Raw genomic sequence first — 27201 nt, forward strand, 5'->3', positions numbered from 1 at the left:
CCGCCCACAATCAATGCCCCGCCCCGCCCCGCCCGACCACGCCCCGGCCACGCCCGGCCCGCGGGCGCTCGCGCAGGCGCAGTTGGCAGCCGCTGCTGGGCGGCGGCGGCGGGCGGGGTCGGGCCGGGGAGTCGCGGGGACCGGGTGGCCGCCAGTCCCTGCGCCTGAGCTGCCACCGCCGAGGACAGGCGCGCACGACACCTTCCCTCAGGCTTGGGGTGAGGACTCCAGGCTCTGCGGCCCCTGGGCGGGACGGGCGCCCGGGCTGCACCCCAGGGCCACCCGAAAGCCGAGCCGCGGGCCCGGCGCGGGCGGGCGAGGGTCGGGGTGGATGCGGAGCCGGGCCCGGGGGGCTCTGGGGGCGCCGGGCGGCCGGGGCGGGCTGCCGCCGGGCGCGGGGAGCCGGGTGCCGGGCCGGCCGGCCTCCGGGTGCCGCGGGGCCGCGTCCGTTACCCAGCGGTTGCCATTTCCGCGCCGTTCCACGCTCGAGCCGGGGCGCCGGGGCGTCGGGGCGTCGCGGCGCCCGCCCGGGGCCTCCCCTCCGCTCGGCCCGGGGACCCCGCCCGGGCGCGCGCGAGGCCCCCCGTGCGCGGCCTCAGGGTCTCCCGAAGCCGGTTCACTGCCAGCCGCGTCCTCCGCCGGCGCCGCGCAGCTTCCTCGGGGACTGAGAAGCGAATGTCACCAAAGCCGGAGACCTAGCTGTGAATCGGCTGTCTGTCCGTCCGCCCGTCCTTCCGTCCGTCTGTCTGTCCGTCCGTCCGTCGGTCCGTCCGTCCGTTCGTCTGTCGGTCCGTACTCCTGTCCGTCTGTCGGTCCGTCCGTCTGTCTGTCCGTCCGTCGGTCGGTCGGTCGGTCGGTCCGTCCGTCCGTCCGTCTGTCCGTCTGTCTGTCCGTCTGTCGGTCCGTACTCCTGTCCGTCCGTCCGTCCGTCTGTCCGTCTGTCGGTTGGTCCGTCCGTCCGTCCGTCTGTCTGTCTGTCTGTGTGGAGAACTCTCAGAATCCGAAGAGGGGTCGTTTCCATGGAACCTGTTGATTTCTGTATAAATATATACGTACATATTACGCATCATACATGTATGTACGCGTGTGCCTATGTCAATCTGCAGCCGGGCGTGGTGGCTCACGCCCGTCATCCCGGCTTCTCAGGAGGCTGAGATCCGAGGACCGAGGTTCAAAGCCAGGCCTGGCACGAAAGTCCATGAGACTCTTATCTCCAATCAACCACCAGAACACGGGAAGTGGGGCTTGGCTCAGGGACAGCGCCCAGGCCCCGAGTTCGAGCCCCATGACCCCCCCCACATAGATAAATAGATAGAGACATGCATTTCTATTTATACATGCCATCCAGGCTGCAGTGGACAGCTAGGGTTCTGCTTCTCTTCCGGGGAATTGCCGTTGTCACCCAGGCACATTTAAACTCTTAGGACAAGCTAGTCTACACTCCTGGCCTCGGTGACTGTACCGGAGGTCATCCACAGGGCTGTCAGAAGTCCGCCTTTACGGCTGGTGTTCAGTCGTGAGTGTTGGTTAGAGTTAGGAGAGCCATCACCCTTCACACAGGCCAGCACAGGCTGGGAGCTGTAGAAGTAGCCACTGGAGGTGACGCCCTGGGGGTGGGGGGGCCTTCTCCCGAGTTCTGAAGCAGTTCTCTTGGGAATATGTGTCGGCACATCATTAGACATTATTTAGCCTTGTCCAGTGTTTTCTAGTCCTGGAATGTCAATGCCATTTAATGAGAATTAAAGGGTTTTTTCCCTCCTTTGTGCCTTAATGAAAGAAAGGACTGTGCTCAATCTGAAGTCTTATCTTCCCTTTAGAGTCTTTGGAGTCCTTGACAGAATTACTTACCTCCCCTGCCCTCGCTTTTCCTGAATATAAGACACTCGGGATTGGGGCTGCAGCAGCAAGCATGCAAACTGGGCAATTCTTAGTCTTCTTGCTCTGCTCCTCCTCGTTCAGTTACTTGACGTGATGGTGTTTCCTTGTGAGGAATCAATCCTGCTTGTCCTCTGCCTCTCACTTTAAATACTGTGTTCTCAAAGATGCTAACCCTGCTCCAGTCATGGACGCTCAATTCCCAGTTGCCAACCATCACAACCAAGTTTACCTATTATGCTCGGGTTGTTTGCTCATTATGCACTTGGCATCCTAGACCATATACTCTTTGAGACCGGGGACCATGTCTGTAATTACTGGTAATTATCATAATTGCAATGTCTAATGAAAGGACCTGACACATTGCCAGTTGGAGAGAGGAGTTTTGTGCCCCAGGTAAAACGTTTGCCATCAACAAATAAATACGTCCTCGTGTCATTTCTTCCAAACGTGTTCATTTTTTTTGTGGGACTGGCTACATTTCAAAGCAGGTGTCCCAGCTGCAATACCTTCCTTCCCATCTCCCCTGTATGCCACATAGCTGACAAACCCCATGATTTTAGGGAGAATGGTCCACTGTTCTTTCATGATGTGGTAATTTAAATATGATGTTTCTTTATCACCTCTTCTTAAGAAAATTATGGTGACAGCTGTGGAAGTGAAACATATTTAAAGCAAAACTCTGCCACTGTTTCTTCATAGATGTGATGTTCCACTAATCACGTGATGAACCCTTTGGCCTTAAGTTAGATCGCAAAACTGTGGGTTTTCTGGGCCATAATTTTCCTTCTCTGCAGAAACTTGTTCCCTCTACTTTTAGTAATTCAATATTAAATACTGGTGGCCAGAAACACTGACATAACCAGGGCTTTCTTTTAAAAAAAATTTTTTTTTGCCAGTCCCGGGGCTTGAACTCAGAGCCTGGCCACTGTCCTTGGGCTTTCTCAAGGCTAGAGCTCTACCACTTGAGCCACACCACTTCAAGCTTTTTCTGTGTATGTGGTACTGAGGCATTGAGCCCTGGTCTTTGTGCATGCTAGGCAAGCACTTTTCCTACTAGGCCAAACTCCATAACCAGGGCTGTCTGACAAAAGCAAGAGACATCCATATGCAAGGATTAGTGCTGTGAATTTTCATGGAAGTTAATTGTAGAAAAGCACCCCCCACCCAAGGATTTTTAAAGCCTTGTATCAACTCATTTTATTTCTGGCTTCCTCTAATTGTATTTGATTTGCTGGTTCAAATACTTGCCTGTCCTACCCAATGGCTTGACCACACCTACTTCCCTCTAGCTAAGCTTTCTCTTTCCTGCCCTGCACTCTAAGCATTCACTTGCTCTTAGTTATCACGTACCAGCATGCTTTGCAGCTTCGGAATAGGAAAGAGTGTTCTAGGTCTGATGAGTTTGCTTTTTGTGCTAGTAGCATAAATCCTGAATTAGTGAATACATCAATATAATGTTTTTGTCAAGAGATCCTTTTGAATACGGTGCACTCAGTGTTTGATTTCCATTTCAGTGTGTGGCTATGGTTTTCAAATCCAGTGTAGAGATAGTTCTGTCTGTCTGTCATCAGTGTGCCTCAGTCCTACTCTTCAGGTTTTAGCTGGGCTACCTGACCACTGGTCTGACCTCAGAACTCTCTCCCTTGCTGGGCTGCTTTGTGGTGCTATGTTCTTCAACTAGCATTTCTGTTCTCAGGGTTCCTTGGGCACTTTCTGCTGTACTAGTCAAGGATTTTACATTTGGGGCACTCAGTTCCTCTGATTTTGAAAGCAGTAAATAGTGTTAATTAACAGTAAAAGCTCAAATAGAAAAGAATTAAATCTGAAAAGTCAACGTAGTGCCTGGTTCTTGGGTTTTCTAGGAAGTGGATGGCAATATGGCCAGTTTATATGTATCAGCTGCATGGACTGGGTCATGCGTAGCCAAGCGTTTGGTCAGGTATCATTTAGAACTGTGTCTTGTGAGGGTGTTTTCAGATGAGATTCAAGTGTCTGGATTGGTAGACTGAAGAAAGCACATTGTCCTAACAAGAATGACTAGGTGAAGATCTAAATAGAACAGAAAGTCTGTCTCCCCTAAGAGAATCAGTGCTGGCGGCTGATGGTGATGTCAGTCCTTTTCTTGTCCTTGAACCCAGCCTGCAAAGTATCAGTGTAGGAAGAGCAGCTCTTGTTGAGTTTCCAGCCTGCAGGATTTCCTGCTGGGACTTGCACCAGCTCTCTAGATTCTCCCCCTCACCCGCTTCATATCTTGGCATTATTCCTCAAGCTTTGTGTCACATGAAATTAATAATATGTGCATCACATCCTGCCTTTATAGAGAACCCTGACTTTCTTGAGACTTTCTTAACACCACATTAACACTGTAGGAGAAACAGAACTGCGTGGTCACCTCCACTGATACAGAAAAGCATGTTATGAGATCTTACATCCTTCAATGGTAGAAGAGACCTGTGTCTGTTCCAAGTAACAGTTGCACATTCTCTGTGGCTTTCATTGGTAGTCACTGTCTCTTTTCAGTTATGGAGAGTATGAGCTCATTGTGAATCCTGTCTGCCTTAGAGAAATCCATCTAAACCTACAGTTCTCTCTATCCTGAAGAGTTTGAGAATTCTAGGAATTTACTTTTCCCAGTCTTCCCATGTCGACAGTGACTCTGGAGGTAGGTGATGGTTACTCTCCAGTCTGGATGGATGGCTGACCCCTGAGATCTGGGTTACTTGAATGAGTGGCACTTTATAACCATTTCAGTGTCCACAGGAACTTGTTTGAAACTCTCTTAACGCCAAGAAACAGAACATGAATTTTATGCATATAATGAGAGTAGAAAAGGATGTAATTATGATGATGTAATTATGATGATGTGATTATGCAGGTGATGAACTTCTGCTAAGGCAGTGAACTGCATCTGGTTTGTACTTACCCAGTATCACAGGGAAAAGAAATTTTGCATGATTTGAGCAGATAGTTCAAGAAATGGCAGATGACCATGTAGACACAGACTTGGGGAGAGATGAATGCAACAAGAATTTCTCCACAACCATTGCCTAGGTTGTAGTAAGCCCCATATTTGATTCATCTTTGAGTTTGGTTTTGGCAAAAGATAACTCCATAAAAGATGTAATAAAAATTCTTTTCCTGGGGCCGGGAGTTTGGCCTAGTGGTAGCGTGCTTGCCTACCATGCATGAAGACCCGGGTTCGATTCCTCAGTACCACATACATAGAAAAAAGCCAGAAATGGTGCTGAGGCTCAAGTGGTAGAGCTCTAGCCTTGAGAAAGTCCAAGGACAGTGCTTAGGCCTTGAGCTCAAGCACAGGACTGGCAAAAAAAAAAATTCTTTTCCTTTATTTTTGGGGATGTAAGGAAATGTAAATAAACGTATTTTGGCTTTATAATTATATGCTTTCAGTTATACTTAAGAAACACTATACAAAAAAGTAAACATTCAAGAATCATCATGATCCTTTTATCTTTAAAAGGAGTCTACATATTATGTGAGTTTAATAATCATTTCTCTATCTTTAGATTTTGTTCCATTGGCTGCTTGGGTTTTGGGCAAAGGCCGGTGTTTGTAAAATCTATTTACTGAAAGATTTGAAGTTTGTGTTCTACTTATTCAAGGTATGATTACAGTCTTCCTGTTAATTATCTTTAAAATATGTCTAGAGTAAACAGGCATTGGGAGGAACTCCGGTTCTGTTACAGCATTGCAGTACATGTGCCTCTTACTCTTCCTTCCACAGACAGTATGCGTGTCCGAGGTCTTGGGTTGTGCTTGGGTCTTCTCTTCATCTCAGCAAATGCAGACTTTGCTGATGACAGTGTTGACGTGGAGGACTTCAGTGAGAACTCAGAAGAGATGGGTGCTGAGGAGGGCGGATCTGGACCCGAGGTGGGTGGCAAGGTGCTATCCCTCACAAGATACCCAGGAGCGCTGCGGGCATCCGGGCTGGTCCTCCCCAGAGGTGCTGCGGGCATCGGAGAGACTCAATCTCATTGCACCAGCAGCGGTGTCATCATCACCACGTCAGCATCACCTGGCACTCACACGTGCTTTGCTCGTAATTGTTTGCAGTGCTGTGTCCATTGAACACTGTCCTTTGGGTTCCTAATTCCTGGAAATGATTCATCTGACAGCAACATGTACGAGTTCACCTCGAAATCGCACAAACTGTTACTGAGCTTTGCATATTGTGCACTTTGCATTATACTATCTCCTTTATTGTAATTTTGGGAAGTGCTGGGACCTGAATTCAGGCCCTCTTCCATGTGCCTCTGCCCTTTTGTAGTCTTTATTTTTCAGATAGTATCTCAGAGTTTTGCTGGGGTCAGCCATGATCCTCCTATTTATACCTCCAACATAACTGGGATTAACAGGTACTTACCACTCTGAGAACTGTGCCCGGCTGGCCTTGAACCACCCCAGCTGTACCTGTGGAGTGGCTGAGACTGCAGTCGGGAGCCACCATGCCTGGCTTTCCCCTAATTACTTTTAATCCCTACATACCATTGTTTACTAGGATTCTAAGACTATGTTGAGTTTGTCCGGAGACCACTCATTGCTTCCTCCGGCTGCCCTCGTGTTTGTTTCACCATTGACATAACTGGGGCAGAGCTTAGGACTCGAGCTACCTCACATCTGTAACAGCTTGTGTGTGTGTGTGTGTGTGTGTGTGTGTGTGTGTGTGTGTGTGTGTGCGTGTGTGTGTGTGTGTTTCACTGCATTCTGCATTTGCAGGATTATTTTGTGAACATGCTTGTGAGACAAATAACTTTGAATTCTCAAAATCGTACTTTCTAGGTTTTTAAATATAAGACCCCTCAGCCTGTAGGAGAAGTATACTTCACAGAAACATTTGATAGTGGAAAGTTGGCTGGGTGAGTATTCATTTAAGAGACTGTTTTCCTTGCTTTGAGAACTTTCTTGGAAGTTATTTATTGCTCCATGAGAAGTAGTTCTACTACAGATGTACAAAAAGAAATGTTAAACACTTTGATAGGATACAAAAATACAACATATTTATGTTATAGATGAAACAAGGCTTACTTTGATTGGCTACTTATTATACAAGGAAAGATTCAAATACACTTTGCATTCCTTAGAAACAGATACTGAAATTCAGATGACAAATTTGGGCACTAAAAATGGTAAGAGAGTAAAGATTAATACTTGTGCTCGCCAGGTGCTGGGGCCACGCTGGGTGCCTTCCTGCCTTCCTCTTCTACACACAAATTTATTTTTATGTGAACGGTGACTGTATTGCAGGACATTTTGCTGTATTTCTAATATACAAAGCATCTAACCTTATTTCTAAATGCCAATGTGGTTTTTTTCAACTTTATTTATAGGTGGGTCTTATCAAAAGCAAAGAAAGATGATTTGGATTCAGACATTTCTATATATGATGGTAAAGTATCCGCTGTCAAGCAGTATAACCCAGAGTGCACTAGCTCCCTGTTGGCTTTGTGGTTCAGTGTCCAGTTTCTTAGTCTACTGTTCTTCAGTATCGGTGGACATCTTTTAGGCTGATACCCACGTGTCTAACTCAGTGCCAGATTTCACTCCATAGCAGCTAGTCCATATGTCTCCCAGGGCAATATGGATAGGCTCTGCTCTGCTGTGCAGGGGGACCTCCCACTGGACACACCTACACCAAGCAAACTTACCCATCATCATTACAATTTCTGACATGGGAAAAGAGAAAAGGAGAGCAAAGGAGTGGGGAGAAGAGGGTGGAGAGGAGAAGATGCAAACACAACATTTCAGACAGTTCCTGATTTATTATATGGTTTTATTTTTTCCATATTAGTCTTGTTAAAAAATACATAGTTAACTTCTGGTGAATGATGTTTCTACCTGCTTTAATTTATTTTGTTTTTCTTTATATTTAGGAAGATGGGAAATAGAAGAATTGAAAGTCAACCAGGTCCCTGGTGACCGGGGACTAGTGCTCAAGTCCAGAGCGAAGCACCATGCAGTATCAGCTGCCTTAGAAAGGCCTTTCATCTTCGCAGATAAACCTTTGATTGTCCAGTAAGTTTCCGCATGCTGTGAGTCCTTTCTCAGGAGTTGTATTCCTGTATCCTGTGACTGGCATCTGAAGATAGCTTGGATTTTAGTGCTGGGTATAAAAATCTTTTTTTTTTTAATTTCAGTTTTATTTAGTTAGATCTTGACATGTACACAAGGACAACCCTAGTTATTTATTGAAAAACCAGTTAGTGTTGAAATTAGATACATTCTGCCACCACAGCACATAGTCACTTTTTAAGTTTTAACCTTTTTGTTGAAAGTCACTTGCCATTAGATATTAGTACTCGAATATATTCAAGAGGACATCGTAATTACTGCCGATCTGCTGGTGGTGTGATTGACAAGCAGCAGGTGGATTCTGAAGGATGTGTGGATGTGGTCTTTGGAGAAGGGGCAGCTGTCAGGATACCCTTGCCCCTCCCACACTGGGCCTAGGCCGGAGGCCTGGCTGGCCGTGTGTCCTGCTGGAATGCACCTGCACAAGTAGTAAGAAAACTTTCCTCCTTTGGTCAGAAAGTGTGGCTCTCCAGCATTGCTGCAGCACCCAGAAACATCATTGCCTGAAATTATCCCCCAGAATCGCTGTAGGCCAGAGCCCGCTGCTCCTCCTGGCCCCCCGGTAGTCCGTCTTGTTGTAGAGACTTCCCAGAGCAAGTTAGCGGTGGTACTCGGTCTACTGTTTCTCATGGTGCTTCAAAGCTTTTGGTCTACAGTCATCTCAGTGAATTTTGAATACTAGCTCGTGTAATAAAGCACATGGCCACCATTTGAACAAATACAAAATGTTGTTATAGGTTGTTAGTGGAATAATGGTTGACCTTGTGTTGCATACTGATGAGGATGCTCCTTAGCATTTGTTCTTTTTGTCTTTTGTGTTAAAGCAATTTCAAATGGACTGAGAGGATGTTCATTGTGGTTTTGATTTGGATTTTGCTCAGGATTAATGACATTGCTGCATTTTGGTCTGTATTTATCTTCTTTTTGAGAAATGTCTATTTAGGTCTATTTCTCATTTAAAAAATTTTTTTGGCCAGTCATGGGGCTTGAACTCAGGACCACCTGAGCACTGTCCCTTGAGCTTTCTCAAGGCTAATTCTCTACCACTTGAGCGACTACACCACTTTCGGCTTTTTCTTTTTGTGTATAGGACTAAGGATTTGAACCACGAGCTTACTGTACCTAGCAAAGCACTTTACCACTAGGCTATATTCCCAGCCCTTGTTCTCATTTTTAAGAGAATTGTTTGCAGAGTGATTTTGCTCTTGAGGTGGGTTTTATTTTTGTGTCTTGGATTGTAATCCCTGGCAGATGGATTTTTGTCAATATTTTCCACCCTCCTCAGATTGCCCTTTACTGATGGCTGTCATCCTTTGTCAGCTTCATAATTTGATAATCCCATTTACTTACTGGTATTTTGTCTATGATGCTGTGGGTGTGGGGGGGTCTTCCTGTGTTTTAATCATCATTTATGATGATGTCTTGTAGTCTTTCATAATTTCTTTTAGTAGCTTCAGAGTTTCAGGTCTTATATTTGGGTCTTTGATGCATTCTGAGTTTAATATAAAAATGTAAAATATAAACATTTATATACAAAATATGAAATATTAAATCATAAAACAAAAAGCATGAAACATGAAAATGTTTGTATGAAAACACAGAAATAAAATAGAAAAATATGGGTAAAGACAGCCATGTAGTTTCTGTTTTCACAGCACCATTGATTGAAGAGACCGATCTTTCTACGGATTTCTTTGGTAACTTTGTTGGCTACAGATACAGGGATTTATTTGTGGGTTCTCTCTTCTGTTCCATTTGGATATGTGTCATTTTTTAAAATGTCAGTTCCATACCAGTTTTCTTTTAGTATGGTTTTGAGGAATGCTTTGAAAAGATCTACTATGGTGATGCATACAGCTTTACTCTGTTCAAAATTTCTTGGGGTCTTTGTGTTTCACATGAAGTTAAAGACTGTTGTAGCTACTTCTTTGTGGCTCTGGAATTTGAACTCAGTGCTTGCCAAGCAGCCACTCTTAACTGTTAAAACCACTTCCCTCACCCTTTTCACTTCACTTACTTTTTAAAGAGTCTTTTGTATTTTGCCTGGGTTGATTGACCCATCATAACAAGGATGAGACGTACATAGCACCACCTAAGTATTTTGGTTAATTCTGTCTAAGTTTTGACTAGACAAGCCTTGACCAGCAGTCCTTTGGATCTCGGTTGCTTGAAAAGCCAGGATTCCAGGCATGGGCTACCATCTAGGCATCTAGGATTTTAATGAAGTATTTTATTGGTATTTTGATTGGGATCGCTTTAATCTGTGTGTCATTCCAGGTAGAACGGGCAAGTTAGCAATGCAAGTCCTCCAATCCAAGAATTTAGGATGATTTGTTTTTCAGACTCTTTAATCTGTCTCACGGGTGTTTTATAATATTTGTTGTAGAGATCATTTACTTCTTAGACTACATTTATTATGAGGTGTGTGTGTATGTGTGTGTGTGTGTGTGTGTGTGTTATGGTTGTAAATGAAACTGATTTACAGTATGTTCATTTTTCATATATTAAAATGTATCAGATTTTTGTGTGCTTATTTCATAGCCTCCACCTTTTGTGACTTTTCCTTATTAGTTCTAATAGCTTTGTTAGCCGAGTTCAGAAAGTTACTTTCTGTGCCAGTACCTAGTACTTTCCTTCTTTTTTTCTTTTCGGTCGTTTCACCATTTCAGGTCTTGCGCTAAGGTCTTGGGTGTACTTTGCGTTCGTATTCATGCTGGTGAGTAGTAGGCGTTAGTCTTGTGCGTGTGGATGTTCCAGCATTATTCGTTCATGAGATCATTGTTTCTTCCGCATCTGTTTTTGGTTCTCACCTAGTTGTGGGACTGCAGATTCATTTCTGAGTCTTCCAGTCTGCTCTTGGGCAGCTGTGATGTGTTTGGGATGCTGTGACTCTGTGGTGTAATTACAAGTCTAGTTTTGTGATAGCTCCAGCATTGCTTTGTGCTCAGGATTGCCCAGGATACCCAGTCATGGGACTTGAACTCTTGGCCTGGGCGTTGTCCCTGAGCTCTTCAGCTCAAGGCTACTGTCCTACCCCTTGAGCCACAGTGCCACTCCCAGTTTTTTGGCGATTAATGGATATAAGAGTCTCACAGACTGTTTAGTGCCCGGGCTGGCTTTGAACTGCGATCCACAGATCTGAGCCTCCTGAGTAGCTAGGATGACAAGCGTGAGCCACTGCTCCTGGTCTGAGCTTTGGCATTTCTATAAATTTCAGGATTGATTTTTCTATTTCAATACACAATGACATTGGGACTTCGGTGGGTATTGCATTGAATCTATAGATAATCTTCGGCAGTCTGGTCACAATTGTAATGTTAATTATGCCACTTAATACAAACAGTTTTTTGATGCCATTGTGAATATTTCTTTCTAATTTTCCTCTCATTCTGTTCATTGTTGTACACAAAAGGTACTGAGGTTTGTGTGATTTACTTCATTTACTACTTTGGTTGTATTCTATTAGATTTTATAGTTTATGAAAGTCCTCTTTCATTTTTAACATTCTTATCATCATTCCTTTGACCTCATGTTATTTTGACCTTTTGTTGCATAATTATTGTTTTATAAGACATATATTGCTTTACTGTCTCATATTTCCTACATGTATTTGTTGGGATTTATTAAAAGACAATTTGTAGTATTGAATTTGTCAGCTGTAGTTAGTCTCTATAGTCTTACAATATTAGCTGCATGATGCACTGTTTCTCATGACTGGCATGAAATTGTATGTTGCCACTAACAAATTCACCACTTCAGTTCCCATCCGCATACTGACAAGTAGAAAGATGCCCTTGGTAACATTATCTGCATAACCAATAACATTATATATGCAAGAGACTTACAACTAGTCATTTGTTAAAAGTTATCATTTCTTCTTTTTTCTTTAATGTTCACCTTCTTGTTTTATTGCATTAAAAAATCTGAGGTTTTTAGTTTCATGGCCATTTCCACATTGAATTTCATGAGTCATAAATTTGAGTCATCTTAGTAAGACTATTACTTGCTTGTCCTAAAACTATTTCATTTAAAAAATAGAAAATTTTGCTGAGAATTGTACAGTCCTATAAATCCTGTTAAAGAGCTATAATTTCCCATATATCTGAGCTGGTTAAACACAAAATACCCCCACGTTCTTGACAGAGATTATGAAATTTCTTTGTTAGAGCTATTTATTGAAATATACAACTTACTAGACATGACTTATATATAGTTGACCTAAAAGATAAATTAGTAGTAAACTCAGAATATCAAAAATCATCAGCAATTTATTTGAACTCTGCTGTAGCCATTTTGGTTTTTGGTTTTGAGTTTATAAAGAATATAGGTAATATATACCTACTGAGAATTTGAAGTTTTCCTCTTATAGTTTTAGTTAGCTATTTGATCCTCAACAGTTTTATTAGAAAAAATATTTAAATGAATCAACTGACTTTGTATAATTGATGTAATCATCTTATTTATAATACTTTAAATGTAAGCCTTGAGATATAAAGTAGTAGAAAATCATTCTTGTTAAATTTCCTACAGGTTTTGCTTTGTACATATTAACTACTATTGAGTTTTATAAAACATTTCTGCTTAGATGAGTTGTGAGTGCTACATTAGATTTTAAAGAGTAATTAGCAATTTTTACTTATCAGCAGTATGGTTCTTTTTCCTTCATGTAGATATGAAGTGAATTTTCAAGAAGGTATTGATTGTGGAGGTGCATACATTAAACTACTAGCAGACACTGACGATTTGATTCTGGTATGATCTTTTAATACTTCAGAAAACCTTAATAAAGTTAGTAAGTATTTTTAAAGGATAAATGATACAATCGAAAACTTCATTTTCAACTAATATAAAAGGGAGCTTTGAATGTCTTTTTTCTATTGTTAGTTCATGTAGCTTTGACAGTTTGTCTTTGAATTTCATATGAAGCCGTTACATGAATGCATCAATTTTAGAAGATACAATTTGACCACATCTATAAATCCAAGATGACATGGTGCATATCAATAGCTGTTGAAATATCAATTTAAAACACTTTGTAAAGTAAGAATTACGTTTCTTTAGAAAAGCAAAATAGCACAGCAAAGCAGTAGAACTTTAGTAGGCAGAAAACTAAGTTAAAAGGCAAACCAAGTTAAGATCTGCAATGTGCAGAAAATAGCTAATTGAAACCTTTCCATATTGAAGTAGCTTTGGAATCTAAGACCTTATATTAAGCCCACCTGAGCTGGGCGACAGAGGCTCACACTTAAAATTCGCTTTATTCAGGAGGCTGAGATCTGAGGATCGAGGTTCAAAGCTAGCCTAGTCAGGAAAGTTTGTGAGACTCTTATCTCTAGTAAACTACTCAGACAAAGCCAGCCAGAAGTGGCACTGTGGCTCATGTGGTAGAGTGCTGGCTTTGAGGAAAAGAAGTCCAGGGACAGCACCCAAACCTAGAGTTCAAGCCCAAGACCAGCAAAAACAAAAGCAAAAAAAGACAACTGGAAGTATGAGGAATTTCTTACAGCATTCTCCCACAGTAGAAAAGGGTTACAATAGGAACTGTGCATGTAACAGGAATAAAATCAATGGGTCATCTTTGAGGTGCCTGTCCGACTCCACGCTGTGGATTAAAGGCTTCTTTGTGGCTGGCCCACTTGTAGGATATGTTGAAGCCCTTGTGCTCAATGTTTGAAGGTAAAATGACACAAATCTGATGGCAAACGTTGAGTGAATCTTATTCAACAAGGCTGCTTCAGCTAATTCTCAGAGAAAGTTTGTAAATTAGGTGCTGTTGCCTCTCTGCTTCATAGGTAATAACAGAGACTCAGAGGAGGGAAGCGTGCACTCTGGGCCTTGCACAGCTAACTCATGCAGCAGCATAATCCACGGACCTCAGTATCTGTACCCTAGACCTCTTAACCAGTGTGCCATGCCAGACAAATGTGGAGTGAGCTTTCACTTTCGGCTTAGATCGGTCATTTCCTTCCTGAATAGTTGTAGTGAGTAATCATTTTAGCCTTAAGGTTATAAATACACTATCTTCTAATGATTGTCCATGAAATAAATATTAATACAGATTAATATCAAGTAATTAAAGCTACTTTTAAAATGTTGCTTAATATAGTTTTTGTTATATTCTCAGGAAGTAGAAGCATTTTCAAGCAAACTTTGTCACATATCCATATCCTTTTGTCATTTACACAGATTCTATTGTTGTTTGTGTTAAATTAGCATATGGTGCTGATAGTAAGCTTTACCCATGGGACAGAATAAAGAAATTCATTAAAGTAATTCTGGACTAATTCCATCATTCATCTCTTTTTGAAGGAAAATTTTTATGATAAAACATCCTATACCATTATGTTTGGACCAGATAAGTGTGGAGAAGATTATAAACTTCATTTTATCTTCAGACACAAAAACCCCAAAACTGGAGTTTTTGAAGAAAAACATGCCAGACCTCCAGAAGTAGACCTTAAAGAGTTCTTTACAGACAGGAAGACTCATCTTTATACCCTTGGTATATCCTTTTAATTCACTGTTGATGTGAAAACATTTGCTAACTACAGATAAACTCCTGGTGGGAAAGAAGCCTGCACTCTCCTCCAGGCTTGTCTTCTGGGTAAATGGGCTGCACCATAGCACCATAGAAGATGCAGTGGTGGTGAGGCAGTTCAGAGCTCATGTGAAAACTGCTGAATTTGTCTTCCAGTAGATATGGGGTAGAGAAGAAAGGAGGGGACAGGGCATGTTAGGCGCTGTGACACCGATGCCAGAAAGGCAGGGGACTAGAAAGTAAAGGTTCCCAAGAGCCAAGGTCCTTGGTGCCAGAATAACAGGGTTGGGCTCCACTCTGGCTGCAGTTGTGATGGTTGTTAGGTCCTGGCCTCATGGCGCTGGTGGCACATAACCAATGTTGAAAGGAGAATCATTGAGCCATCACCACACATTAACATATGTAGCTTTACTTAAGTGGGAGTTCAACATAGCTATTGAGGAGAGAAGAGCACCATCTAAAGAGTCTGTTTTTTGTTGTTGTTGTTGTTTTTGGTCATGTGGCTTGAACTCGGTCTGGGCACTCTCCCCGAGCTCTTCAGCTCAAGGCTACCGCCCTACCCTTGAGCCAAGCTTCACTTCTGGTTTTCTAGAGGTTAATTGAGATAAGAGTCTCAGGTCCTTTTGTTCCCCAGCTGTCTTTGAATCTTGATCCTCAGATCTCAGCCTCCTGAGTAGCGAGGATTACAGGAGCCACCATGTGGCTAAGGAGTTTGTTTTTATTCCTAAGTATATGCAGTTACAGTGAATTACTTAAAACCAAAACATTAGCAGGACACTAGCAATGGCTCCAAGCAGTTTCCTTTCTCATTTCAACTCCATCCCAGATTAGACATTTAAGTTTCCTTTAAAATTCTGCAGTTGCAAAAATATTTGTGGTTTATTATTATTATTTTATGTCAAGTCAATGTGCAGTTTGGTAACCAACTAATACTAACTACACTATACATACAAATTTTATTTCCTTTGAAACCAAATTCCACTTTCAGAAATTTACCAAAAGAAAATAACACAGAAGAAAGACTATGTATGAGTATAAACTGATTGAGGCAACCTAAGTGTTACCTGGGGGGAATTTCTGTACAGAGATGATAAATACGATTGTGCAGCACTGATTGACAGATACCCCTTACCTGAATGAGCAAAATCTCAAATGCATGCCCCATTAAGATTTTGGAGCTTTTCACATTTCCAAATTAAGAAAGCTCAACCAGTGAAGTCCATGAAAATATTCCAAAAGCCACAAAACCAGGCACACTGAAATGTGCGACCTTTCTGGTCTTAGCATTTTGCCTAAGAGATCTTCAGCTTCCGGTGAGGAAGAACAATTCTAATCTTACTTCTTTCATGATGGCTCTGGGCAAAAATATGCAAGCAGATAGGAAAAGACCAGAAAGGAAGACATAGTTTTCATGATCACTTGATATGCTCCACTGTATGGTAGGTGCTTTGCGTGAGCTGAGCTGTGGTCTCTGATTTGTTTTAACTTTGTGATGTGGTCCTAGAGAGTAAGAAGAACGAGTAAGGCTGGAATCAAATTGCAAGTCTGACTTTTAAACATTTGCTTCTTTTAATCATGTACCCCAAAATGCTGATCTTTGTGTTTGAGTCATTGAATGCCATTTTAAAAATCTGTGGTGCTGGCTTAAAGGCATTATTCTGCAGGGGTTCTGGGGGAATGGCTTCTGAGCGGAGTAACAGTACGTGTCCACCCTCCTCTCCAGCCTCTGCCTCTGCCTCCCGAGTGCTGGGATTGTAGGTGTGCTTGATGCCTCCTGGGCAGGGCAGAGGATTTGGCCCAGGAATTTGTTTCTTTTTTAGATGCATAGTTGCAGTGTGCTTTTTGGTTTTAATTGTAATTTGATTATTTTTTTCAGCTGCCACTTGTGTTGAAGAACTTGTTTGAGAAATTGCTCTTTTTGGATTGGGAAGACCCAGTGCTTGTTTTTTGTTATCTTATGCTTAGCTATACTTGAGTCTTGCTTCTTTAGTTGTAGCAAAGTAGCTGTTATAATCTTAGCTAAAAGATGAGGAAATCATGGAGGACGAGGAAGAAGAAAATTCTGGGTTGGGGTTTGTACTGTGTTTGTGTGTCAGTTATTGGATTTGTTTTGATAGCAGTCCACCTCTGGCCTGGGACGCCTTCAGAATGGGGTCTTCAGCTACACAGTTCTCAGCTATGTAATTGGTTAAGTCAGGATCCTTTTGATGCTTGCTGGTAGCTTCCACTTTTTCAGGTTTTTCTTTTGGTTTTTCTATGTAATCAAGTCTGGGGCCTAGGTGTATGTATGTTCTAGGCTGGCCTTGAACTTGAGACCTTCCTCATCCTCCCACATGCTATGACTACAGATGTGCACGTAGCAATTTCCACTTACGAAAGAAAACAGTTATTTCTACCCATCATTCTTGCCAAAGATCTAAATTGTATCTCCAAGAAGGAAAAATTCTTTGATTTCATCATTATAAAGATAAGAACTTTATGAAAATTTGGCTCGAGGAATTTTAGATAGAATTTCTCTTGAAACAAGCGTGCTAGTAAGTGTGAACTTGAATGTTTCAAATTATCCAGAAGACATTTCATGTTAGAGTGCGCAAGCGATTACAGTGTGGAATTTACATTCCAGCGCAGGAGATGGGAGAGGCCTCCTCTCTCTGCACTTCTCGTATGATCTAAGGGAGTGGGCGGCAGGGTTGGGCTTTCTAGAAGGATGCCCTTGTTTGAAGGGCACCTTAGGGTGATGTGTAGAAGGCCAGGCCCTCACTTCAAGTGGTCAGGGGGAAGTGAGTTCTTCCTATTGTACTTGCAATTTTTTTAAGTTTGAGACTGGGTAAAATACCTTTTTTTAAGATCTGAAGAAGGTTAGAGGTTCTTTCTGTAACTATAAAATAACAAAACATAGAGATCCTGAGCATCAGAGTTAGCTATCAGATAAAAAAACAATACAAATTAAACATGATCTTTATTTTAGAAAGTATTGTTTCTAGTTATTACAGTGTATTTTGATTAGATGCATTGGAAGTTCTAGTTTTAGTTGGGACTGAGATTTTATCCACAAAAATATGTCATTTTAGTAATTAGAAGATTATCTTTAAAATGCCTTGCCATCATGATGACAATGAAACATTTAAATTATTCTTTAGTGTTGAGCCCGGACAACACATTTGAAATATTAATTGACCAAAAAGTAGTAAACAAAGGAAGCTTACTAGAAGACGTGATTCCTCCAGTCAACCCCCCCAGAAAGATCGATGACCCCAGTGACACGAAGCCTGAGGAGTGGGACGACAGAGTGAAAATCCCTGATTCCTCAGCTGTCAAGCCAGAAGACTGGTGAGCAGAGAGTTCCATGGCAAAGCATGAGGGGTGTCGCTAGGAGGACATAGAATGAATGTGTCAGTGATATAACCACTGAGGCATTCTTTCAACAGCTGGCAAGCCACTCACGTTTCACAATTTTATGTGAAGTATTTTCCTAAAATGGATTCATACTTCCTTGCTTTTTACTTTGTTGTTGTTGATAGTGGTGGTGGTGGTGGTGTGGGGTAGGGCTTGAACTCAGAACCTGGGCACTCTCCCTGAGCTGCTTTAGCTCAAGGCTAGCACTCTACCACTTTAAGCCACTGCGCCACTTCTGGTTTTCTTCAGTGGTTAATTGGAGATAAGAGTCTCATGGACTGGGGCTGGGCATGTGGCTTAGTGATAGAATGCCTGCATGTATGAAGCCTTGGGTCCAATTCCTCAGTACCATCTAAACAGAAAAAGCCAAAGTGGCGCTGTGGCTCAAGTACTCTAGCCTTGAGCAGAAAGCAGCTCAGGCCCTGAGTTCAACCCCCAGGACCCCCCCCACACCACAAAGAAAAAAGAGGAAGAAGAAAGTCTCGTGGACTTTATTTCCAAGTTGGCATTGAACCTTGATTCTCAGATCCCAGCATCCTGAGTAGCTCAGATTACTGGTGTGGGCTTTCAGCTCCTGGCTCCTTTTGCTTTTTTTCTTTTTTTAAATAATGATTTTATTTTGGTGGATTTTTGTGTTTATATTTTATAATTTCAGTGATGTGGGGGAAAAGTCATGTATCTAAAATACTAATATGCTTACATTTTTAGGTCTTCATGTGTGTGCTGTTTTATGTGGCTGTGGGTTAATTTTTTTCAGTAACTATAATTAGTCACATCCTCAACATACTGGGAAGCCATCCAGAATTCACTCAGACCAGTGTACTTAGTCACAGCCTTGTCCTTTATCCCTTGTCTTGTCCTATCCCTCCCTGCTTCGTGGCCCCTCCCTCCCCCCTCATCTCTTTCTCTCTTTCACCTTCTGATACTAAAACTGCGCATTTTGCCCTAATACTTTACAGGGACGAAAGTGAACCCGCACAGATAGAAGATGTGAATGCCGTTAAGCCAGAAGGCTGGCTTGATGATGAGCCAAAATTCATCCCGAATCCTAACGCCAAGAAACCTGATGACTGGTGAGCTCGCCCCACTCCGGCCCCGGGCTTTCTCCCCTCTTCTTGCTCTGGCCTGGGGGTGACGTGGCTTTGCTGTCCTGTCCTCAGGAACGAGGACCTGGACGGGCAGTGGGAGGCACCTCAGATGCCCAACCCGGCCTGTCACATTGGATGTGGTGAGTGGAAGCCGCCCATGATGGACAACCCCAAGTACAAGGGCATCTGGAGGCCGCCCATGGTCAGCAACCCCGACTACCAGGTATGCTTGCCTGGATTCATCTGCTCCCAGACACGCTGCCATCCCTCCCGCTCTGTTACAAGTTTGACATGTAACTTCACGAAGGTGAAGAAAGTAGATCTCTCTTTATCTAGGTTTATGCAGTCAAGCATTCTCTTTTTTTTTGGTCATTTGTGGGTCTTGAACTCTGGGCCTGGGCATCGTCCCTATCCCTTGAGCCACAGCACGACGTCTAGTTTTCTAGAGGTTAATTGGAGAGAGAGTCTCAGGTCCTTTTGTGCCCGGGCCAGCTTTGGACCGCGATCCTCAGATCTCAGCCTCCTGAGTAGCTAGGATTACAGGCGTGAGCCACCGTGCCCAGTCATTCTTTATGTCATTTTGAAGGCTAATTAAGAACTGAAGATAGATTACTTTATAGTATGTTCTTCCCCAGTACTCCGGCAAGCTCACCCTGGGGATACAGTTCTTATTTAGAAGTAAATAAATGATTGCTCATCAAGAAGACTCCTAGGGTGTCTTCATCCTTAGTGCTCATGATAAGGCCCCTTAGATTTTTGGGGGGGAGGGTGTTATTACAATTCCAAATTAAAAAAAATATTGGCTAGACTTTTTTTTTTTTTTCCAATCGTGGGGTCTGAACTCAAGGCCTGAGCACTGTCCCTGGACTTTCTCAAGGCTAGAGTTCTATCACTTGAGCCACAGCACCACTTCCAGGTTTTTTTCTATGTAGGTGGTACTGAGGAATCAAACCCGAGTCTTTGTGCATGCAAGGCAAGCCCTCTACCACTAGGCCAAACTCCCGGCCCCTAGACATCTTTTGATGACCCTTTTTTCCATATTAAACTTGTTAGTATTGTGGGTTGGACCAGTAGTTCCATCTCCTGGTCATCTCGGCTGGCACTTTCTCACATCTCCACTTCCCAGTCCTTGCTGTATGCGCAGCACTGCTTTCTTGCAGAGGCTAGTCTATCTGGACCACAACTGTACTGGCACCTGGCACACGGAAGAGGCCTCAGATGGCAGTGTGAACCACCACCTTGGTGAAAGGACCTGACCTGCTGAGCAGGACAGTGGCTTCAGAGCTGATGTCGATTCTGTGCTCAGTGGTGGTTCTGAAGTTTACCAAACTCTGAGCCATGTTTGTTGGGGCACAGGAGGGATACCTGCCTGCAGGAGCATTAAAGAACTTCATTCACCCTTTTAAAAACAGTCTAACATGGGTTGGGAGTTTGGCCTATTGGTAGAGTGCTTGCCTAGCATGCATGAAGACCCAGGTTTGATTCCTTAGTACCACTTACATAGAAAAAGCCAGAAGTGGTGCTGAGGCTCAAGTGGTAGAGCTCTAGCCTTGAGAAAGTCCAAGGACAGTGCTCAGGCCCTGAGCTCAAGCACCAGGACTGGCAAAAAAAAATTGTCTGACATAATGTGACTTGTGAAACGTAAATGTTATGTATGCTAGATTTTTACTTTGCCCTTTTTTTATTTTTATTTTTATTTTATTTATTTATTTATTTTTTTGCCAGTCCTGGGCTTGAGCTCAGGGCCTGAGCACTGTTCTTGGACTTTCTCAAGGCTAGAGCTCTACCATTTGAGTCTCAGCACCACTTCTGGCTTTTTTCTATGTATGTGGTACCGAGGAATCGAACCTGGGTCTTCATGCATGCTAGGCAAGCACTTTAACCACTAGGCCAAACTCCCGGCCCCCCTTTTTATTTTTTAAGCAGAGTTTACAGTATTATTTATAAAGAACATCATGAAAGGCATAAGAAATAAAATTTCATTCCCTCTAAATGACTAATGAATTGATAGCATTTATGGTTTTCTTTTTCCTCAACTTATTGTTAGTTTCATTCAACAGCAGCTGTTTCTTGAGAAGCATTCATTCATAATTATTTTATTAAATGTCTCTAATTATTGTTTCTTTCAGGGAATCTGGAGTCCTCAAAAAATTCCCAATCCAGATTATTTTCAAGATGATCACCCTTTTCTTTTGACTTCTTTCTGTGCTCTTGGCTTAGAGCTCTGGTCTATGACCCCCAACATTTACTTTGATAATTTTATCATCTGCTCTGAGAAGGAAACAGCAGATCAATGGGCCATGGAAGGCTGGGGAGTAAAAGTAATTGTAGAGAATGCGAACAAGGTATGGCATGATGGGTGTGTGTGCTGGTAATGGCTGGGCCGCTCTCCTGGGTGTGGGTTACACACGCAAACCCTTCCAAGGCAGCTAGTCATGGCTGAATCCTAAGGCAACAGACTATACTCTTGTTAACCACTTCTCACAGAAATAGGAATACTTTTTCAAAGTTAGCTTGATTAAATGCTATTTCATTTCACCTGTAAATCATAAAGACAGTACAGAAAAGGGTGAGCTAAATATTTCAACATAAAGCTCCCTGGAGATGTGGCTTTAAGGACCCAGTTACCCATAAAGAAATTTGTTTCTTCAGGGGCCGGGAGTTTGGTCTAGTGATAGAGTGATTGTCTAGCATGCATGAAGACTCGGGTTTGATTCCTCAGTACCACGAACATAGAAAGAAAAGCCGGAAGTGGTGCTGAGGCTCAAGTGGTAGAGCTCTAGCCTTGAGAAAGTCCAAGGACAGTGCTCAGGCCCTGAGCTCAAGCCCAGGACTGCCAAAAAAAAAAAAAAAAAAGAAATTTGTGTTTTCAGATATAAACAGTCATGAAGAAAGCAAGCCGGAAGGATGATCCTTTGATGAAGTTTTCTTATTTATTGAGGGTTATAGTGAGGTTTATACAAAAAAAGACAATTCTGAGTTCTGATTTTAAGTTTTTTTTTAATGTATTGCATTAGAGGTTGTATACTTTTAAATAAATAGCTCTATCCTGAGGTTTACGAAAGAAAGGGAGGAAGAAGGAAGGACGTCACTCTTCTTGTGGTAGAAGTTTCTTTGTATGTTGTATCACAGTTCCTACTTAAGTCTCACTAGGTGATATGCTAATTGTAATATTTAATGTAACAAAGTAGGAAAATGGTGGATTTTTTTTTTTGTCAGTCCTGGGGCTTGAACTCAGAGCCTGAGCACTGACCCTGGGCTTTTGTCAAGGCTAGCACTCTACTACTTGAGCCTCAGCACCACTTCCAGCGTTTCTATGTATGTGGTATGGAGGAATCGAACCCAGGTCTTCGTGCATGCTAGGCAAGCACTCTACCACTAGGCCAAATCCCTAACTGTAGGACTTGTTTTTGATTGACAGGTTTTTCAGTTCCTACCAAAAATGGCTATATAGAATACATGTTTTAAAGGTTGAATTTCCCAATGCAAGTTTGTAAAATCTTCATTTTTTTTCTTTGCTGGATTCTCCTCCTCTAGCCTGGTGTATTTCAACAGCTGATAGTAGCTGCCACAGAACGCCCGTGGCTTTGGCTCATTTACTTGGTAACAGCAGGATTGCCAATCGCATTGATTACTTTGTTTTGCTGGCCAAGGAAAGTAAAGGTAAAGAACATGAATTTCTCTTATTTTTTGTTTTCTTTCCAATTTGTTACTTTTTAAGTGTTCTATGCATTGAGCATTCTCAAATGTAACAACCTAAATTTCCTAAATCTTACTAATGTTTTACTGTGTGCAAAAAGAGAGAAGATTTTTAAATAGTGCTTTGCTTTGGGTAAAAATAGTTTATGTTTAACTATGACAGAAAAAATACGAAGTTGCAGAGTATCAAACATCGGATCTATGTAAGCCACAGACGAAGGGCGCTCTCGAGCAAGAAGTGCAGGAGGAGAAGGCCGCCCTGGAGCCACCAGCAGACCCAGAGGAGGAAAAAAAGCAAAGTGACGGTGAAATTCCTGAAAAGGGTAAGTCTGAGATGGTGCCTTACTTTCAAGGTTCTGACCTCGCTCACAAAAGCGGCCATGGTCTTTGAAATAAGCAGCTGGCGCGCTTGCCTGTACATCTGAACCGCCAGGGACAGGACTTACCCCGGGGGAAGCCACGGTCCACCGACCGGCCGCCCTGCCAACGCTCCCGATCATCCCAGAAAACAAGGCTGTGTTGCTGGCCAGCAGTTACCAGCCCCAACATGCCACAGCTTCTTGAGAGGACTTCCCATGCCTTTGAGAATGTAGACGAGGCACAGAGGCAGAGTGGCCTTTGTAGGTGAAACATAGGCGAAGGCAGATAATCACAGCAATGATAGTGACATCAGATTTCTTTGGAATGGTTGCTCTGGATCTGGTAGTCTTTCATGTGGAATAGTTTATTGCTGGAAGATACACACACTCACACACACACATGCACACACATAAAAATACCAATATTTAGATAAGTATCTATGTAGATGTATATTCCTTCCCCTTACACTGAACTACTGAAGGTGTTAGAACTGAATTGTCAAGACCTACTTTTACACATGTAGGTAGAAATAAAACAAGCCAAATATCAGCATGGCTTAAAAACTATTCTTTCCTTTCTTATTCCGGTAACTTAGCGCCTCACATACTCATTTGGCTTTCTTGCTCATGAGCTGGTATTCCACCACTTGAGCCAACCCCCAGCTCACAGACTTGGCTGGCCTGCAACTCAGTCCTCCAGATATCAGACTCCTGAGTGACTAGGACTATGGGTTAAGTCATTGGTATGCAGCCAAAAATACCCTTTCTAAAAGAAACTTATATGTTCACACACATGTAGATATACACACATGTGTATACAGGTAACCATTTTTTTTTAGTTCTCAGCACCTTTTCTTTGTAACTTGTCAGCACTTAGTACACGGATATTTCCACGGACTCGGGGGAATACCAGAGTATGACAGGGACTTGCTCTAGAAGCTCTGTCTCTACCCGGTCCAGCGTGTGCCTGTGGATACACACGTCCCTTCCCTACAACTCAGCTTCCATGGCTCCAGGGGCAGGCATTGTGCGCTCTGTGGTGAGGTGATGGGCGGCAAGGGCACAAAGCAAAAACCAAGTCAGTCAGTGCAGTGCAGAGCAGAAGACACCGCAGAGAAAACACCAGACAGTGTGCACATGGTGAGTGCAAGCCACCGGCATGGTAAGGATGAATGATCACTGATCATGAAGCAGAGAACTACTATTAATTACCATTACAATTACGATGCACAGGAATGATTTTGGTTCTTTGGTTTTCATGTGCAATTGCCCCTTGCCGCACAAAGGATCCTCATTACTTATAAAAATAGGCAGTAATTCCAATTTATTTTTTTAACTTTGAAAGGAAGAAACTGGTTTTAAATTTGGGAATTTAAATAAATCTCCTTACTGTATACTTTTCAATAGCAGGAACTCCAGCTCACTAAGTCTTTGCCTTTAATGACATGTGCATTATAGAGAAGGAAGATGAACCTGAGGAAAGAAGTCAGGAGGAAGTTGAAATCATAGAAGGGCAAGAAGAAGGGAATAAGTCCAATAAGTCCGGATCCGAGGATGAGGTAAGGACTTCTCCAGCAGTTCTAGATTTCGCTGTAACTCACAAAAGCACTATCTCAACCGAAACAGCATCTAGCTTGGGAAGAAAGTTTACTCTAATGCCTAAGGAGGCATTCTTGTGATTTACAAAATGGAAATCTCAGTGCTGACGATAGCTTTGTCATTAAAACATTTTATTGAAAAATAGAGCCAGGAGCCCATGGTTCACACCTGCAGTCCTCGTTACTTAGGGGCTGAAATGTGATTATTGCTGTCTGAAGCCAGCCAGGACAGAAAAGTCCACCAGACTCCTGGGTGTACAACAAACCAGCAAGAAGCCAAAAGTGGACATGAGGCCCACGTGGCCAAGTGCCAGGCTTGAGTTCAAGCCCCAGTACTGCCACCGGAAAAAAGAAAAAAAAAAAAAAAGACCATGTGGATATCTGAAACAGAAACTATTAATACAAGGCGACTCCATGGCTGTTATAGACACGTCTGTCTTGGCACACTTTTGAATACACCATCCCTTGGGTGGGTGAACAGCGCCTCCATGTTCTCCAGTCTTCAATGAATGCAGGTCTTTTCCAGTGAAGTTTAGGCTCACTCTTTGTGTAACCCGACAGAAGGTGGAACCGTCCACAGGGTCTTTCCACCTCCATCCAGACAGGGAATGGCGGAGGAGCACAGCCTTCTTTCACCCAGGAGCTGGGAGCCTGGGCTGTCTGCGTCTCCAGGCCTTCAGGGTCACTGTGGCCCAGCAGGGCCAGCACGGCGGCTGGGGCGAGGGCCCAGCCATACTCCCATGCTTGCTTTATGTGCTGAAGCTTGCTCAGCATACATGCCTGGTGAGAGGCTCAAGTGTCCTGGGGTTTGAGACTGCAGGAGGTATAGTCTGATAGAACTATCCAAATACAGGCGACTAGGGCTAGAACAGACTTTTAACATTGCTTCAGCCAAGCTGTTACATAAAATTATAAAGTATTTTCCTCCAGGTGTTTGCATATCGTACAATCATATTCCGAGGAAAGAAAAGGAAAGTCTATAAAGCATTACACTGGGTATTTCATTTCTTCCCTTTCTTCTAATTTGTCTGGAAGCACTGTGTACAAAATTCCCTGAAAATTCTCTGTACAAGCCAGCTCAGCAGTTGAGTCCTGTAGCAAAGAGCGCTGCTGAGCGTCCTCATGACCTGACCAGGACCAAGAGCGGCCTCCGGCCTGGGCAGCGCCAAGGCTGTTGTTTACCGCTCCCTCTATTGCTTCCTGCAGATGAAAGAAGCAGACGAGAGCACGGGCTCCGGGGACGGGCCCGTGAAGTCACTGCGCAAGCGGAGGGTCCGGAAGGACTGAGAGCACTCAGCCACCCTGAGGAGAACTAGGGGTGCCACCCGCAGGCCACCTGCCCGAACCTCCAAAGACCCACAATGCTGTTCTTGGAGATGTATTTTAGTCTTTCTTATGAGGGGGGGAAACAGTCTTTGTATTTAGAATAAAAGAGTGGCAAGTTACACATCAGATTTGAGATGGATGTCATTCCAAATTAGTTTTAATAGTTTGAAGGTAGTGTGGGTTTGTCTTACAGAACGAAGTACTGTGAAGCCACCTCTCTGCCTTTGGAAAAATCACGTAGTGGGCTTCCCACTTGCCTGGCAATCCCAGAAGGTCTATGGTGATTTTAGAATACAGTGGGTGTATCCTGCGGTAGAGAGCCGGTGCAGTGAAGCTGTGTGGCTGTCTGCATCCATCAGCCATTTACAGTACTCAAGGCCCACCTCCACCTCTTTGTGTTCAATTTTATAGTCAGTTCATGTACACAGGATTGATTCACTTTCAGAGGTGTTCTTTTCGGTAGCTGTAAAGAAAACAAATGTGGACGAACCACTGGGCAGTGTTGCAGCATATCTGACATTTGAATACACTGATAACCGGTTTATCAAGACCAAATGATGTGATTTTTTTTCCAAGTTTCGTATAGCTTATACCAGAGTGGTTTGTCCCATTCACAGAGCTGCTCACCCTTCACTCTAGAAGATGAATTTCAAATATTGTTTCTTCCTCAAGTATGCTCTGCTCTGCTGCATATGGATTTTTACCGAGAGATTCTAGTGGCTAACACTTGCACCTTACATGGCCTGGTGACTCACACGTAGGAACGCAGATGCCCAGGCCTGGAAAGCTGTGTACTGGGTACTCGCATTCCCCCGCTGCCTCTGACGCCAGGGAACTGGCACCACGTGTGCTCCTCCTTTACACTGGTCATCAACAATCCCAGAACCAACTTACAGAGGAACTGTTTTCCTACAAGAACTTCCCGTGCTTACTAGTAACTGAGGGGTGATTTAAATATGTGAGCCCACAGAACTGCTTTACTAAAAAGCCTATACCTGCCGGGTGAGATGTCCACTTCCCTGGTGGTAAGTTGTGTTGAGAAGTTTAATGACCATGTTCTGATTCAGAAGAGTTCTTGCTAAAACCTGACCAAAGATGAGGCCTATATAAAATGAAAAAAGCTTACAGCCACCAATATTCTGATCAAGATGTCTTACTTAGGAGCTAGACATGCTATTTGCCACCATATTGCCACGGGCTTTCACAGGACAGGCTTGTAGTGCATG

At 43.2% G+C, this 27201-nt stretch overlaps 1 protein-coding gene across 1 annotated transcript; it reads left to right on the forward strand.

Annotated features, from left to right (window-relative positions):
• Positions 1–115: 115 nt before the first annotated feature.
• On the forward strand, positions 116–26096 carry Clgn (calmegin). The gene is made up of 16 exons (XM_090356917.1): positions 116–218; positions 5406–5501; positions 5624–5772; positions 6682–6758; positions 7230–7288; positions 7773–7914; positions 12642–12723; positions 14281–14473; positions 17650–17839; positions 18865–18978; positions 19066–19216; positions 21123–21338; positions 22531–22656; positions 22856–23015; positions 24510–24610; positions 25856–26096. The coding sequence occupies exons 3-16, from the start codon at positions 5629–5631 to the stop codon at positions 25934–25936; spliced, it is 1836 nt and encodes a 611-aa protein (XP_090213043.1). The 5' UTR covers positions 116–218; positions 5406–5501; positions 5624–5628; the 3' UTR covers positions 25937–26096.
• The last annotated feature ends 1105 nt before the right edge of the window (positions 26097–27201 follow it).

The sequence above is a fragment of the Megascapheus bottae genome, chromosome 23 (genome assembly GCF_031878675.1).
Source record: "Megascapheus bottae isolate mThoBot1 chromosome 23, mThoBot2.hap1, whole genome shotgun sequence".
Classification (NCBI taxonomy): domain Eukaryota; kingdom Metazoa; phylum Chordata; class Mammalia; order Rodentia; family Geomyidae; genus Megascapheus; species Megascapheus bottae.